Source organism: Thamnophis elegans, chromosome 4 (assembly GCF_009769535.1).
Source record: "Thamnophis elegans isolate rThaEle1 chromosome 4, rThaEle1.pri, whole genome shotgun sequence".
In the NCBI taxonomy this organism is placed as follows: Eukaryota; Metazoa; Chordata; class Lepidosauria; order Squamata; family Colubridae; genus Thamnophis; species Thamnophis elegans.
In genome coordinates, this window is record NC_045544.1 from 115,564,714 (window position 1) to 115,582,644 (window position 17,931).

The 17,931-nt window shown below is 43.1% G+C and overlaps 1 protein-coding gene across 1 annotated transcript; it reads right to left on the reverse strand.

Moving 5' to 3' along the window:
• Positions 1-74: 74 nt before the first annotated feature.
• On the reverse strand, positions 75-755 carry OST4 (oligosaccharyltransferase complex subunit 4, non-catalytic). The gene is made up of 3 exons (XM_032215516.1): positions 558-755; positions 270-429; positions 75-171 (listed from the first exon to the last, which is right to left on the reverse strand). The coding sequence occupies exon 2, from the start codon at positions 426-428 to the stop codon at positions 315-317; it is 114 nt and encodes a 37-aa protein (XP_032071407.1). The 5' UTR covers position 429; positions 558-755; the 3' UTR covers positions 75-171; positions 270-314.
• Positions 756-17,931: the final 17,176 nt, after the last annotated feature.

A 17,931-nucleotide genomic window follows, 5' to 3' on the forward strand; every position in this document is an offset into this window, starting at 1 on the left:
TGTTGTGTGTGTAAGAGAGACTGATGGTTGGAATGGGAAGTGATGCAAACGTAACAAGTCTCTGATACAGAAAATGAAGTGTATTCTCTAATCATTTATTATCTCCAGGGTTTCAACAAAGCCAAGTACAGCTATAGCATCTGGGCCTTCATGTGCTGATGGCTCTGCATTCTGTCAAAAGAAAAGGAGGGGTAGGTGTGAGATAATCACTGCCTCTGGATCCATGGGAGGCAAGGGGGGGGGGTAGAAAAGAAGGGAAGCCGAATTACCTTTGGGGGCGGGGGTGGTCAGGAGGGGGCGCTCCAGTCATTCGCTCACTCCTGCTTCTTCGGGTTGTTGACGGCCACGTAGTGATAAAGGACGACCAGGAGAAACAGCGAGACTCCAAGCATATTGGCAAAGATGGCCAGCTGCACGTCCGTCACCATCCTGCGGGAGAAAAGCAGAGATTAGGCCGCCACTTTGGCCGCGGGAGGGCTTGAAGGGACAACGGGCCCTAGGAGTCTCTCCGCGGGAAGAAAGCGACGTGGCAAGGCCTTGGAGCCAAGTCCTCTCACCTCTCGGTTTGGGCAGCGCCCCCACCGTCCTTCTCCTCGTGTCCGTCTGTTCCGAAGGCTCCAGCCGACGACGTCAAGGCAGGCCGCTCTCGCCTTCCGCTCTCGCTAGAAAAGCTGCGGGGGGAGGAAGGGGGAACGGAACCGACCGAGTTCCGGAAGTACTGAAGAAGAGGCGCCGCTTTCTTTCGTGCCGTCGCGCACCGCCCTCGGCTCAGGGAGTCGAATCCCTGCGCCGGGAACGCGCGATCGGGCGCCCCCCGGCGGCTTGAAAGGAAAAGCGCGGCCCCACGGCCATCCTGTAGGTGAGTCCGGCTGGTGTCTGCTCCGCCTCTCCTTGACGCCCCACCCCCTTTCTCGGATCCTTCAAATGCGTCAAATGAAAACGCAACACGCGCGTCTAAATTTACCTTTAAGGGGCGTGTTATTTAGATGAGACACTTACATACTCCGGACAGCTTGCAGAAACCAGCCAATTAAAAATAAAAGCAAACTCTTAATAGGCAGTAAGGATAGTAGTATCCTCGTCCAGGCAGAGGCTGGGGATAACCGTGACCCGTTTGTCGAACCCAGAGAAGACTGTATTGTCATTCGGCTTTTCATAACTATACAATACAATACAATACAATAGCAGAGTTGAAAGGGACCTTGGAGGTCTTCTAGTCCAACCCCCTGCCTAGGCAGGAAACCCTATACCGTTTCAGAAGTTGGATAGCCATTTGTCTGAAACGGTATAGGGTTTCCTGCCTAGGCAGGGGGTTGGACTAGAAGACCTCCAAGGTCCCTTCCAACTCTGCTATTGTATTGTATTATGTAGTTATGAAAAGCTGAATGACAATGCAGTCTTCTCTGGGTTTGACGGTTATCCCCAGCCTCACACAACCTTTGCAGCATCTCCATGGTGACGTGATCAAAATTCAGACATTTGGCAACTGATTCATATTTATGACGGTTGCAGCATCCCGGGGTCATGTGATTCCCCTTTGTGACCTTCTGACAGGCAAAATCAATGGGAAAGCCAGATTCACTTAACAGTTTGACTAATTTAGCAACAGCAGTGATTCACTGAACAACTGTAGCAGAAAAGGTCATAACAAATGTTTCACTTAGCAAAAGAAATTTTGGGCTCAAATGCCATCAGTCAAGGACTACCTGTACATTCTTGAAGGAAACTGAAATGGGTTGAGTTGAATTTGGGATGCACAGAGTTCTGAAGAAGCAGGTACTCATGAAGGAGGATCTCCACAAACCTGGTGATCAGCTTTTCACACATGTGGGTGTTGGGGCTTTTAAAGAGCCAAAACCTCCTCTTTTAAGACCACAGATCTTTCAGCTTTCTGCAGGGTTGGGAGCAGTGGTGGGATTCACTTACCTTCGCTACCGCTTCGCAAATGTGAGCACGCTCACTCGCTACCCTCGCACGAGCCACCTTCTGTGCATGCGCAGAAGGTTGCACATTATGTCGGGGTGGGTGGGCGGAGCCTCTAGCAGCCACTGCTACCGGTTCACTCGAACCGGTAAGAACCAGCAGAATACCACCACTGGTTGGGAGGAAAAAGGATAGTGGATGAGTACACCAGACACTTGAGAAGGAGAGCACCAGTGGTGGGTTGCAGGCGATACGCCCCGGTACAGGCGTACCGGAGCCTGCCCGAAGCACCAGATTGCGTTCCGGTTCAGTGCTCCGGAGGGCTTGTTTTATTGGTGGCTAGGGGGAAAAAAAAAACTTTGGAAATGAAAAATGATATACTTATGCTTTAATTGAAGAAAGTAAATGATGACATAATTATGCTGTGAAATAATCTAATAATGACACAATGAGGAATTAATGTAAGGTCTGGTGATATAATGTTAAGAACTTATTATAATGATATTTCGCTGCTGATAAGCAATTCTAATAGGGGAACAAATGAAAACTGGTATATATAGGCAGCGATGTTTTGTTGAAAAATGAAGGAATAAGATCTCTGTTTGAAGGTATGAAATGCAAGGTTAACAATAAATATAAGTATACTTTCTGGGGGAAAATAATGCTAATGTTAACTGAATATATATTGTAGAATGAAAATGAGTCCTTTAGTTATATTAGATGAAACATTTGAGACGGTAAATATTATTTGAAGATGTAGATGTTAAAACACTTGTAACCAAACGACATACTGCATGTGATGATGGTTTTTTTTTCCTTTTCTTTTTCTTTTTTAAACCCTAGGTTATTGTGGTGTATATTAAATATATAACAGAGAGATACGGGGTGTGTGTATGGGGGGAAACGTAGTAGGGATGCACCTGTAATCAAATGACATACTGTATGGGATGATGGGTTTTTTGTTTCTTTCTTTTTGTGTGTGTGTGGGGGGGGGTTCTTTTCCCTCTGCCTCTCTTTTTCTATTGTTATGTGATTATGTTGTCTATGTAACAAAAATAAAATAAAATTTATAAATTAAAGAGAAGGAGAGCACCAGTGGTGGGTTGCAGGCGGTACGCCCCGGTACAGGCGTACCGGAGCCTGCCCGAAGCACCAGATTGCGTTCTGGTTCAGTGCTCCGGAGGGCCCACCCGCCCAAGCTCCTTGCCGGTCTTTTAAGTCTTTGGCACTTCTGCGCACGGTGCCCACAGCGCCTGCGTGATGCTCTGCTGAGCAGCTGGAGCATCGCGGAGGCTTGCGGAGGCGCTAAGTCACATGTGCACGCTGCTCGCGATTAGAACGGGATCCGGAACTCACCAGTGGAGAGCACATGCTCATAACAGACTAAAATTGCCTCCTGTGGGACATTTAATTGGCCTCCAATAGCATGTCTGGTGAAGTGTGTCAGAATTGCTGCTGGTTACTATCAGCCTAAGGGGAAACCACACAATTACACATGTACTCTCTCCTCCCCTCCCCCATGGCACCTCCCCTTTAATCCTATACTATCTTTATAACTAAACCTAGAAGGTCATATTTAGCTCTCTTGCATTCAGTCTTGTGGGTTTTATTGTGCTTTCAGCCTCATTGTATCATTTTAAGTCCTAATTCATTCTTCTATAGAACTATTGGAATTTTCAACAATGGTGCTGCTGGAGAGGGAATTCTGGAAGTTGGTCCACACATTTAAAAGTATACCCAGGTCCTCCTTTCTGTTGTGCCCCTTCCTGGATCGGGATGCTCTGTGCACAGTCACTCATGCCCTCATCCTTTCTCGTCTGGACTACTGTAATGCTCTCTACATGGGGCTGCCCTTGAAAAGCACCCGAAGGCTTCAACTGGTCCAGAATGCAGCTGCGCGGGTGATCATGGGGGTACCTAGGCGCTCCCATGTTACACCCCTTTTAGGCGGCCTGCAGTGGTTGCCGGTTGTCTTCGGATGCGATTCAAGGTACTAATTATGACTTTTAAAGCGCTCCATGGCTTAGGCGCAGGATACCTGCAAGACCACCTACTGCCACCGGTAGCCTCCCACCGTCCAGTGCGATCCCACAGAGTTGGCCTCCTCAGGGTGCTGTCAGCCAGACAGTGTTGGCTATCAACCCCCAGGTGGAGAGCTTTCTCTGTGTGAGCGCCTTCCCTCTGGAATGAGCTGCCCCCGGAGCTTCATATAATCCCCGACCTCAGGTCCTTCCGACGCGCCCTAAAAAGTTGGCTTTTCCAGCAAGCCGGCCTGGCCTGAATAGAATAAAATATAGGATTAATTTTAATTTAATTTAATTTTTTATTTTTTATTGTAAATATCAATTGGGTTTTTTTGATACTTTATTTAATGTCCTTTTAATTTTTATAATATGTGTTTTCTTTTACGTTGTACACCGCTCTGAGTCCTTGGGAGAAGGGCGGCATATAAATCCAATAAACCTAAATCTAAACCTAACCTCCTCCTATAATATTGGCTGTCTATTTCAGCTTGAGAAGGAAAATTAAAATGGGTAACTATTGGGGTGGGGTGGGGGGAATCTCACAGATTGAAGTGCTTATGGCTGCAACTACTTTGACTATTGGAAGATGATTTGTGATCCTTCAGAAGCTAAAGTTGCATTGGACTTTCCTAAGTAATTGGATTAACACAGATTCTGCAGAATGTTTAATATATTGTTTATATTCATACATTCATATATTATATCACCCTTTCCCCAGGGGCCAAGAAACTTCACAACTTGCCCTATTCAGATTTTTTTTTTATGTTAATGGTGCTATGCTTGCGCATTTTACTCTTTTTATTGCTTCACATTCAGCACATTGGGGATGAGTTGCCTCACATTTTCCCCAGCTTTTGTGCCTTGCAGGAGACAATGCTTTAATTCCTACTCTCTTTCCATATTTTTCTCACCCTCTTTTCTAAAGAGCAAAATAATAATCGATAACAAAAGAGAAACTCATCACTTTTTTCTGCCAAATGGGAGAGAAAGTAGTGATTTGATCACCATCTCCTCTGGATTTTCAGTTTAAAAACAGAAAATAGATTATGGCAATTGCAGAGAAAATGGTTCGCCTGGAAGCAATTTCATTGGAAGTGTTTATAGAGCTTTCATTCCATGCATGTTTATGCCACGTTGCTTTGGAAGCCTCCATCATAATTCTTGGTGTTGATCCATCTGGAAAAATGAGTGATCATTTGAAGTTGTGATATTTGGCGAACTCTCATTCCAATTTTATCTGCAGTAGCATTATACAGTAAAAGAGTAGCAAGCCAAAGGATTTGGGAGACCTTTCTCTATCTTAGAAAAGCTGGGTGGTTCAGATTTTCAACAGAACTGGCTAGGTGATTGAAACTGCTTCTAATACAAATGAGTTAATTGTCCTTTCCCTGGGGTCCCCTTACAGGATGCTAGGTGTAAGCTGCTAGATATAACTCTTGGATTATATTCCATCTTGGGCAACAAATATTATGCTATCTCTACAGCATTCTTTGGAACGACTGTAGAAAAAAAATGGCTTGAAGGCTTTGTTTCAAATTCACAGCAGAAAAATGGGGAATACATTCTGGTTTATGGAAAATTAAGATACCATACGCTACGGGAGAGGAAAACAAGACTACAGTGTTTTCCAAGACAGGAAAAAAGGAATATACAATATTGAACCACAAGATGGGGCTGCCGTTACATGCAAAAAAATCAGTATTGGCTAAAAGTTTATTTTTCTGAATTTTACAAGGAAAAAATTAAACTACCCAGTGACAAATACCTTACAATACCTTACAATACCTTACAATACAATACAATACAATACAATACAATACAATACAATACAATACAATACAATACAATACAATACAATAGCAAAGTTGGAAGGTCTTCTAGTCCAATCCCCTGCCTAGGCAGGAAACTCTATACTGTTCCAGACAAATGGCTATCCAACATCTTCTTAAAGACTTCCAGTGTTGGGGCATTCACAACTTCAGGAGGCCAGCTGTTCCACTGATTATTTGTTCTAACTGTCAGGAAATTTCTCCTCAGTTCTAAGTTGCTTCTTGATTAGTTTCCACCCATTGCTTCTTGTTCTACCCTCAGGTGCCTTGGAGAATAGTTTGACTCCCTCTTCTTTGTGGCAACCCCTGACAAGTTATTCCATGTAATAATACACAGTGACATGATAGCAGTGTTCCAATATTTGAGGGCCATAAAGAAGAGGGGATCAACCTATTTTCCAAAGCATCGGAGGGCAGGACAACACACAATTCATGTGAACTAATCAAGGAGAAAACCAACCTAGGACTAAGGAGAAATTTTCTGATAGCAAAAACAATTAATCAGTGCAACAATTTGCCTCCAGAAGTTGTGGGTGCTCCAACACTGGAGCTTTTAAGAAGAGATTGGGACAATCATTTGTATGAAATAGTATAGGGTTTCCAGCTTGGGCAGGGATTTGGTCTACAAGACCTCCAAATTCCTTTCCAACTATTATGACCACAGGAACACTGCAACAGTCACAACCTATTGAATAAAATTGGTCTGAACAACATGGACATTTAAATTCCACCAGAGTTATGGGTCCTGGATTTTTTTTACACATTCTTTAAGTTAACAGATTTTAGGTATCTTGATTCTAAAATTGTTGCAGTATAATGCAATGTTTGGGCTAGCAATAGATAAACACAGCAAGCTAAACAGATATTAAAGTAAACAAGTAAAGTCCCATCCAGTATAAAGAGACAGTTTAAGGCAGCCACATCTAAATAGTGAAATCCAGATGAACAATGGATGGTACCAAAAAGAAGTTTCTAAATTTTTAGATTTTTTTTTTACTGTCATTTTGTGGTCATAATAATACCAAGAACATTTTTGTCAATTTTTTAATACTTCAAATGATCCTTCTTCTAGTTTGTTCTGAAGGGTACAAAAATGGTTTGCAATGTTTTTATGGAGTTGGTAGAGGTTTTATCAAAGATAGGATGAGACTGGGTCCCTGGGGCTCCAGCCAGAGGGAGGAATAAACCTTGGAATATTTTCTTACACTGCTCTGTTCTTCTGTCAGTGGACTCTGAGCCTTCCTGCCTTTTGGAATCTGAGCATAGAGAAACTCTGCTATGCCTCTGGATTTTGCTCCCACTTCTTTCTGTGGACTATGGGGCCTCTTCTCCATATAAACTTGTCAAAAGTAAGCAAGTTGCAGCTGTCAGAACAGGCTCCAATTGTGGATCATTTTCTTGCCTCGTGGGATGTGATTGTTTCAGACACAGGCACAATAACGAATGCACTACATACGTTTGTGTGCAACATCCAGATTTATCCATGGACTTCAACCTTCAAGAGGTATTGTGCAATCTGAAGGTTGAAGTCCATGGATACATTTGGATTTTGGGCACAAATAAACAGCATAGAATTCAACTGTTCTAATAGTCATATACTGTTTGTAAGCAAAATATGTTATCGGTAATTTGAAGATTGGTATATTTATTTAATTCAAAGTGTTAATTTTGGCGTTTAAAGCTCTAAATAGTTTAGGATGAGGTTACCTGATGAGTACATGGTGGCTCAGTGGCAAAGACGCTGTACTTTTCGATCAGAAAGGTCGGCAGTTCGGCGGTTCGAATCACTCCCACCGCATAACGGAGTGAGCTCCCGTTACTTGTCCCAGCTTCTGCCAATCTAGCAGTTTGAAAGCATGTAAAAATGCAAGTAGAAAAATTGGGACCACCTTTGGTGGGAAGGCAACAGCGTTCCCTGTGCCTTCGGCGTTTAGTCATGCCGGCCACATGATCATGGAGATGTCTTTGGACAGCGCTGGCTCTTCGGCTTTGAAACGGAGGTGAACACCGCCCCCTAGTATCAGGAACGATTCGCATTTATATGCGAGGGGAACCTTTACCTTTTTACCTAATGAGTGCCTTCTCCTGAATGTACCTACCCAGACCTTAGTAATCCTCCAGGTCCCCCTGGCAAAGGAAGTGAGGTGAGTCTTTACAAGGGGGAGACCTTCTGTGCGTGCAACTCCTTTATGGAATCCCCCACGACTAACATATAGGCTCCATTGACACCCACATTAGTATAATTTTAATATTGGGTGAAGGCCTTCCTGTTTTCCTATGCTTTTCCAATTTCCTGGCTTGAAATTGTGTTTTAATTTGTATTGTTCTGGGTTTTAAATGACTTTTTGTCTTGCCCTCAGGTGCTTCAAAAAATAGATTGTCCTGCTTTGCTTTCTTCTTCAATACTAGAAGAATTTGTTTTAATTGGATATTTGAGGCAACCAGCATCTCTGCCGTTGGTCAGAGCAGACCAATGCCATAGTCAACAAAAATACTTTAAAACTCAGATGAGGCAAAGTTAGAGAAACACTTTTCTTGGTAGATATCTTTAGGATTAGTATTTGGAGATAAGCCATCTCGGACTATGAAGGCTTCCTATACAGTATATCACAGAAATGAGTACACCACCTCACATTTTGTTACCAGCCATTTAGACATTAACGGCTGTGTGTTGCATTATTTTGAGGGGACAGCACATTTACACTGTTATACCAGGTGTATACTCACTACTTTACACTGTAACCAGTAGATATCAAGGACAGCAATTGCTGATAGGCTGGATTCTCACAATATATTTAAGCCTCTTATTGAATTAGCATGTTTTCTGGGCATGGATAATACATTGAACCATAACTAACCAATTAACACAACTGCTAAGTCGTTATAAAAATTAGTCAAGCTTATCATCTACGTACACTGCTAAAACTTTTATTGATCTAAATACACTGTAAGAACATGGGTACTTTTTTTCTACCAATCTGTATAAACATTTTTTAAAAAATCAGAGATTATCCTCAGCATTCTCACCAGTGGTGGGTTCCTACTGGTTCATATTGGTTCAGCTGAACCGGTAGTGGCTTGGTGGCTTGGGTCGCTGGAACGGACAGTGACCCAGGCCTGCCATGCCCCCGAACTGGTTCTCCCGGCGATGCCATCTTGTTTTTTTGCTTCTGCGCATGTGCAGAGCAATTTTTGTTGTACTAAGCATGTGCACGCAGCGCGTCCCTGAGCGAACCAGCAGTAGCATCTGCCGGAACCCGCCCCTGACTCTTACATGTATCTATGTCAGACTAGGTGGAGGGTTCTGGATCCTGTTGCAACCAGCATGGTGCAACGGGGCCGGGAGTCCACCACATAAATGCCCGCAGCACGCGCATGCGTACCTACCGCCCGCAATGCCTCCATGATGTTCTACCTACTCGGCGGAGCGTCGTGCAGGCACCGTACACTCCGTGCGCATGCACAGAAGCCCCCAAAACTTCAAATACCGGTAAGGAGCACGGGCAGGGGGATGGGTCCTCCAGAGCACCGTACCATACCGGTACCTGGTGCTCCTGGCAGGCACCGGTATGCCCATACTGGGGCGTACCGGTCGTAACTCACCACTGCAGTACACCAAAACTAACAAAGATTTGTTTGTTACATGTCTTCTATTGCACAAAAAAGGTGCCAATTCCCCTAAATAAGGAATTCTGCTGTCATCTAATCCACTTCCAATATTCCAGCAGGAAAAAATGAATGGATATTCGTAGTACAGATAAGGTCACTCTAATCCTGTAAAATAAACCCCCGCCTCCCTCACCCCCAGGTTGGACGGGATCCATTGAGCTACTGGAAATGAGCAGAGGACAAGACTATGTTTATGATGTGGCTGCATTGAAGTAAAAAAAGGATGCCTAGCTGCTGATGTGGCCACTGGCAAAAGGAAAATCCTGTGTTGCAGTACAGCCTATATAAATAAATATGTCAGCATCCATGCACACTCCCCCATCCCCACCATTGGTTTGTGGAATGTCAGAACTGTCCTGGCAACTTTGATGTGGTCAGAGAAAAAAAATGGCAAGAATGAAAATTGACACTCTGGGAATAGATAAACTGAATGGCTTTGACAAAGTCACTTTACATAGAGGAACATCAATTCCTCCACTTTGATCAAGAAAATAAGAGAAAATGGGTAAACTATAATCAAGCCTGCAAGACTTCTTATTTTCCAAGAATAGTATGGAAGATAACTGTACAAAATGGTTTATTGTAGTACACACCTTTTCTGGATTAACTCCACCCCTCCTAGGCTTTGCAAGTTGATGTAGCCACATACATAAGTCTTTGATGATCAGCCTTTAAATGAAAGTCTTAAAGTTCTTGTGCTTGTTGAGATTAGGTACTGCCTCTTCACGATTGCTCTTCTTCTGGTTGCTCCAAGCTCCAGGCCACGTCTAAGCCAATCTCCAGGCAGGAATCACATCATAATAGGCTGCTTACTGTAGCTTGTAGTCTTGGCAGTAGCTTGTGGTGTTGAACTGCTTGCCTGTAATAGTTATACATTCCCAGATGTCATTTCCCACTTCCTTGGCTGCTTGTTGGGTTCTTCTCTTTTGCACACCCAGACTTTTGTAGGTTATAGGCCTGAGTGGAGCGAGGTTACCTCTAGATATCACTAATATGAGTAAACTGTAAGTGATGGGATGAATGAATGAATGAATGAATGAATGAGAGAATGGATGTATGGATGACTGAATGAATGACTGACTGACTGAATGAATGAATGAATGAGCAAATGAGAGAAAGAATGAACTAACTAACTAACTAACTAACTAAGTGTTCTGATCGCCTCCTCTGTCCAGTAACGAAAGCCAAGACAAGCGTAAAATGGAATGTCCTTTAATAACAAGACCAGAATCTCGGTGGCTGAAAGCCAAATAAACAAACAGATAAGGACCTTGGCAGCAAGTCCGACACCTTGGCAGCAATTCAGACTAACTCTGGCAGCAATCCAGCCTGCCAAGTTTGTTTCTTTTTAGTCTAAGCGTTGACTTCTGCAAGAAGGGCGTGGCACAAGCAGTCTCTTTTATAGTCTGGAGAGGAGCTTAATGACCATCAGCTGAGCGTAATTACCTCCTGTAATTACGTAGTTGCTCTTGACGCTGAGTAGCTCTTCGACGGCGTGCATCCTGGAACAACTCACTGTTGCTTTCTGGATCACTCTCTCTTGTCTCCTCCCCACTGATCCAAGGCTCAAGCACCACCTGGTAGCCAACCAGTCTCTCTGCGCCCTGCTCAGAGTCGGAACCCTGTCCAAGGTCCTCCACATCCTCCAGGGCTGACGCATAAGGCCCCTCGCTGTCTGAGTCTGGTGGCAGCTCCAACGGCTCCTGCCATCTCCTTTCAAGTTTCTGGAGCAATAAACTTTTATTGCTCTTTGCGAGAAAGGATGAGTGAGCTTATTCTTGGGAAATAGAGATGGGAAACATTTTCTGTGGGCTGCAGTTGCTTTTCCCAAATAAAGATAGCAACCCCACCTCACAAAATCATAGCAGCCATCATAAAAGGTGCCAAAGTCAAAGCTGAGGTGCAAGTCCCAAAATGCTATAGTAATCTCAAATTGAGCCCAAGCCATAACCTATCATTATTTCTGTGTTCCAAGTCTAGGTCTTAGATACAGAAGAAGCAGACCATAACTAGTTTCATAACAACCTGAAACATCCTGTTGACACTATGAATCAACACACTTCATAATAATTGTAGGAACCCGATATGCTAACATTGGAAGCAAAATGCTATTTGAAATTATAGAAAATCTGCATATGAAAGGAATGAGGAATTCTAATCAGAGTTCTACCCAGCAAATTATGTGCTTATAACAAATACCATCTTCTGACAACCATGTGGAGAATCATTTTTCACTGTCCACATGGATATCACTGAATGGAAAACACCAACATTATATTTACTATATTTTCTGCAAGCAAATAAACTCTGTTCAGTCAATAAAAACAAGATCTGATTCTGGCTTCAGCTCAGATTGTGAGTTCCTTCTTGCACAATTGCAACTTAAACCAAAGAAAATAAAATCATCAGATACACAATATAAGATTATCTGGGGGAAGATAAATACGGTTCATGGATTAGCTGTGATACACAGAGAACCTGAAGAACTCTTGCCTGAAATTGCTAGAGAATGTTCCAGCTACCAAACAGTTGCACTTATCTTTTATGTTAAGTAAAGTAAAATTCAAGATTTTGGAATTCAGAGTTCAACGATTCATAGAATGGACACTGCTATGCACACTGGAGTGAGAAGAAATAAAAAACTGGAATTTAAATTGCTGGAAGGAGCATCAACAATCATAGATATGTTGACAAAAGAGTACCTCTGCTATATCAGACTCAGTTATTTCACAGAATGAGGGTACATTGAGTTGTAGAGATGGAAGAGAACCGGTGGTGGTGGTTGTTACCTTTGAGTCAATGTTGACTCCTGTAGGCTACCTGGACAAGTCGCTGCAATTCTATTTGGAAAGTTTTTCAGAAGTAATTTACCACTGCCTCCTTCCTAGGGTGAGGAGAAGTGACTGGCCAAGGTTACCCACCTACCTTCATTCCTAAAGTGGAATTAGAAGGCACCAGGCTAGAAACTAGGAGACCTAGTAGTAGGGGATGAAGGGAGATTGAAAACCTAAAATTGCCATTTCTTAAATCATGGGAAAATATCAGTGATTGTCAGGGCTAATGGAAAGGTGTCCTCTCAACAAGTGACTGCTCCATTTTGATTCTGGGATGTTGAGATCAGAGTGGCTCTGAAGGAGGAGAAAATTTGTGTGGCAGAAGAGAGACAACAGCAACAACACTTAGACTTGTATACCACTTCACAGTGCTTTACAGCCCTCTCTAAGGGGTTTACAGAGTCAGCCTATTGCCCGCAACAATCTGGGTCCTCATTTTACCCACCTCGGAAGGATGGAAGGCTGAGTCAACCTTGAGCCTGGTGAGATTTGAACTGCCAAATTGCAAGCAGCAGAAGTAGCCTGCAGTACTGCACTCTAACCACTGAGCTACCACACACAAAAGAAACTTCAGAGGGAAATAATGAATGATAGATCCCTGAAATAGCCTACACTACAATATTATTCAATATTGATATCCTTTGAATCTAAGTTTAAAATTAATATTAAGCCCATTTTTGGAACAAGAAACATTCATTTGCTTTTGTATGCATATTTTACTGAGAAATCAGCTCTATCAGGTTTTATGTGGGTTGTGAGCAGTGGTGGGTTCCGGATCCCATTGCAACTGGTACGATGCAACGGAGCACCGCATCCACAACATGAAGGCGTGCAGCATGCGTGCACACACATGCAGTGCGCGCAGGTATCCTTACCTCCTGTGATGCCTCCGCAACGCTCCAGCTGCTTCATGGAGCGTTGCACAGGCGCCGAACGCTCCATGCACATGCGCAGAAGCACCGAAGAGTTCAAATACAGATAAGGACTGCGGGTTGGGGGGGCGGGGGGCCCTCCGGAGCACTGTACCGGAATGGTACCTAGTGCTCCTGGAAGGCACCGGTACGCCCGTACTGGGGCGTACCGCCTTTAACCCACCACAGGTTGTCAGGCTAATTAAACAGAAGGTTGTGTTATCTGCAAAGAGAGGAAACCAGGCTTGGGAGGTTCTAGAAAACATCTCTCTATATTTCTATATGTGGCAGTTAATGTTGATTTCTGGTGATTGTCTGGACTAATCTCTGCAGTTTTCTTGACATCAGTTTTTGAATTAGTTTTCCAATATCTGGATCAATGGCTAAAAAAAAGTGACTAACCCAATGTCACCCAGCTGGATTTGAAGCTAAGGCAGGACCAGAACTCATTGTCTCCTGGTTTCTAGCCTGATGTGGTGGGAGGAAGTGGTGAGGGGAAGAAAGGGAAGAAAAAGAGATGGAGAAAGAAGAATAAATGAATACATTCCAGAACGGACAAAATCCTTCATATGATGTTGAACTTTGTCAGAAATGTGCTTTTTGATTGGAAAGATGGAGAAAATAGGAGGGAGTTTTCACCGGAAGAACTGCTCATGTTCCCATGCTTTTCTCCTGCTCTTTTCTAAAGATCGGTGCTAGTATCCTCACCACACACCTTGTTGTAGATGATGAATGAAATGCCTGTGGGTGTGTACGTGTTTGTGTAGAAGGTGTTGGATGGGTGGGTGTGTAGGGGGGAACCAACAGTATGGAGACATAACTAAACATCTAGATAAAAGGCTGCTTCCTTTCTTTCTGGTTGCGTGCAGTTCAGCTGACTAAGTGGTGGGATATGTTACAGTTGGTTTTTCTGAGTGATCAAGGATTGACTTCTCCCCATTCCTCCCACTCTCCTGCATTTCCCAGGAAATAGACATGTCAGCCTCTTGCACAGAAAGAATTCCATAATGCCCTATGACGTCAGCTTTCTTGGATTGCAATCTGTCTGTTCAGATAAGCTGAGTGGCCACAATTTTTTTTAAAAAAAATCAGGAATCTGCTGACACCTTTTCTGACTAACACATTTTACTAAAATGCATAAGCTTTCATGAACAAGCTTATTGACAGGCACAAAAGCTGCATTTAATTTGGTTACAAAACGAATCCATTTTTTTCATGTTTGCGCAATATACAGTTTTGCACAATATACATCCATAAACATTCCCAGCCAATTGTGTTCATATAGCATGCTAAGTCACAGAACAAAGCCAATAGCATATAGAATAAAGAGAGCCACCCGGGCTTTATCTGAGTTGCTTAAGCTTTGCTTTAGCCTCTTTTGGAGTCAGGTCCTGTGTTAAGCTTTAGTTTATGAAATATCAGTAGAACAAAACAATTGATTTGTTAACCTGGGTTTAGCACATTATATTAATTGTGTGTGCCAAAACCATGTGACTTCTATTCTTTCCAAAGTGGAAATACAAATAAATAAATATATAGAAATAAATAAGTAAGTAATATTGAAATAAATACAATTTTATTTATTAAATTTATATGCCACTCACCTTACTACAGTGTTTCTCAACCGTGACGACTTTAAGTCCTGTAGACTTCAACTCCCAGAATCCCCCAGTCAGCACAGCTGGCTGGGGGATTCTGGGTGTTGAAGTCCACAGGACTTAAAGTCGCCAAGGTTGAGAAACACTGCCTTACTATCTAAAACTTTCCGAATCAATTATAGCTTAGCAACTTTGCCCTGCAATCCTCCTTTGAAAAGAAGATAGCGTACTTGGTTTAAATTCAGAGAGTAACAGAGTGTACTGGAAAGTCAGTTTCTGAGTCCTTTGTGAAGTGAGCTTTGTCTGTGGCCATTTATTCTTTTATGAAAAAGCGACGCTGTGCCCTATAGAGAGTGCGGCAGGGCACGGTTGATGGATGATGAGTTATGTCGTGGTGGAAACAGAGCAGGGAATAGAGCCCAACAATATTGTAGATGACATGATTGGCCCTGCTTGAATAGATACAGGAACAAAGGTTACAATACTGGTAATTCCAAGAAGAAGCCATGTGAAAATGTATTTTCTACTTTATCAGAAATTGCTGTGCTACAAAATGCAGTTAATCACATCTACTGTATTCATTTCGTATCTGAAAAATAGGCTTTGTGGTGATTTGATTCTGAGCCTTTCTCTGAGAGAAGATAAGGGTCTTTGCAAATAAAAATTGCATCAAAAGGGACCTGCTAAAAGCAGGGTATGCATGGCAACATTTCCTTCAGGCGGCTGCTGTGTTCCTCTCTCTCTCTCTCTCTCTCTCTGACTGAGAGGAAGAGAGCAGTTGCCTGAAGGAAATGTTCAGCAGGTCCCTTCTCTACCAGAAGTAGAGAGAGAGTAATGGTGTGTTATCAATAATGAAGGTGTTCAGAAGTTTTACAAGCAGGACATATCCAGCCTAGAAGCAATGGAGTATCTTGTTAGAGCAATGTTTCTCAACCTTGGTGACTTTTAGATGGGTGGACTTCAACTCCCAGAATTCTCCAGCCAGCAATGTTGGCTGGGGAATTCTGGGAATTGAAGTCTACCCAATCTAAAAGTCACCAAGGTTGAGAAACACTGTGTTAGAGTATCTGTCTATCCTACCAGATTGGATAGGGTAGGCACACTTCAGGTCCTTTCCCTGAAATCTTGCCTTCTCAGGAGATCTTGGAAATGTGCCTTTTCCATGGCTGCCCCTTGTGCAAGCATACACAACACACACACACATAAACACACACACACCAATAATTCTGTGGGCCCTCAACTTTGTTGGAAGGCCATCAAGACTTGGATAGAAGGAGGGTGTCTGGAATTGGCTGTGGGGCATCCCAAGGGGATGGTTGAGGCGCTAGGTTTTGTTTTGGCTTGATGGTTTTATGTTTGATTATTTTTATAGTTTTGGGTTTTCCTATTGTTGTGAGTCTCCCAGAGTTCTTTGTTTAGATGTTCCGTCCATACAAATCTTTAAATAAAATAAAATCAACATCGGGGACTGTGGATCTTGGGATATGATCAGAAAATCTAACTGGCCCAGCAGGGATTGATATATTAAGATGAACATACAGCAATAAAAGAGGTCAGTTTATAAACTATCTTCATGAGTTCTTTTCCGAAAAGAAAAAAAACAGCTTCTACTGTCATCCCATGGAGTTGTGCTAATAGAGTAATGGCAATGTTTAAATGATCTTCTGATGGGAGGGCAACACCTGTATTATCATTGTTGGACTTTTAATCATGTCTGCTCCAGCTTCAGGATAATCTTCTGTGTTCTGTATGTAGATAACAACAACAACAACAACAACAACAACAACAACAGCAACAGAGTTGGAAGGGACCTTGGAGGTCTTCTAGTCCAACCCCCTGCTTAGGCAGTAAACCCTACACCACTTCACACAAATGATTATCCAACATCTTCTTAAAGACTTGCAGTGTTGGGCATTCACAACTTCTGGAGGCAAGCTGTTCCACTGATTAATTGTTCTAACTGTCAGGAAACTTCTCAGTTCTAAGTTGCTTTTCTCCTTGATTAGTTTCCACCCATTGTTTCTTATTCTACCCTCAGGTGCCCTGGAGAATAGTTTGACTCCCTCTTCTTTGTGGCAACGCCTGAAATATTGGAACACTGCTATCATGTCTCCGCTAGTCCTTCTTTTCATTAAACAAGACATACCCAGTTCCTGCAACCATTCTTCATATGTTTTAGCCTCCAGTCCCCTAATCATCTTTGATATTTATCAATGGCTGTTTTCTGCTCTTTATAGAGAACATACACATTTTTATGACTGTCCCGAAGCCTGGCTTCTATTTGGCAACCCTCAGCAGCTACACTGGGATGGAGGGCTTGCTTCATGTTCTGGCCCAGCCATCTTGCCCACAAATGACCATTGGCTCCATTTTTGGCGGTCACCAGAAATCCTGTGCATTCTATTGCTTCTGCAAATGCTCCCCTAAGATTTTTTTTCCGGGTTCAGGCAGTGATGGAAATTATGCCTTGCTGCAATGCTAGAAATCTTCTCTACAGTTGGTCTCTGCACCAGAAGTTCGGCCACAGAGGAGGAAGCATCTGGGGTAACAACACCCTGCTGTGTTGTGTGAATGAGGACCTACTGTCTTCTGCTTTCTGCCCTTTATCCTCGGTTTCCTTCCCTAGAAGGAAGTGAGAGCGAGGAGAAACCAACCAGATGATATGCCAACTAAAAAATAAACAGAGGGAATGACAGTGTGATGGGGTTTGAAAAAGATGAAGACTTTCTCTAAAACCCAGGAATTAAGCCTCTTGAAGCCGTCAACCCTGTCCAAAATAAGACATCCTGCTTTCGTTTCAAGAAGATAGGAGAAAGCAACAGAATTTTGTAAGTATAGGAAGAGCTGAGTTAGATCAGACCAACCAGAGCCCTCATTTATTTTCAAGCTATGCAATCCATAAACTTCCTGGAATTTGCCTCTAAACATGGGGAGGGCAGATGGCAGCCCATTCACAGAAGGAGGATGTGAAAGTTGTAGCACAGCCACAGGCTATTCTTTTCCTCGTACCAGTGTATATTTACTGGTATATGAATACCAGTGTATTCATATACTGCAGGTGTGTCAAACTCGAGGCCTGGGGGCTGGATCCGGCCTGTGGGATGATTAGATCTGGCCCACGGGGCCGCCCTAGAAACAGCAAA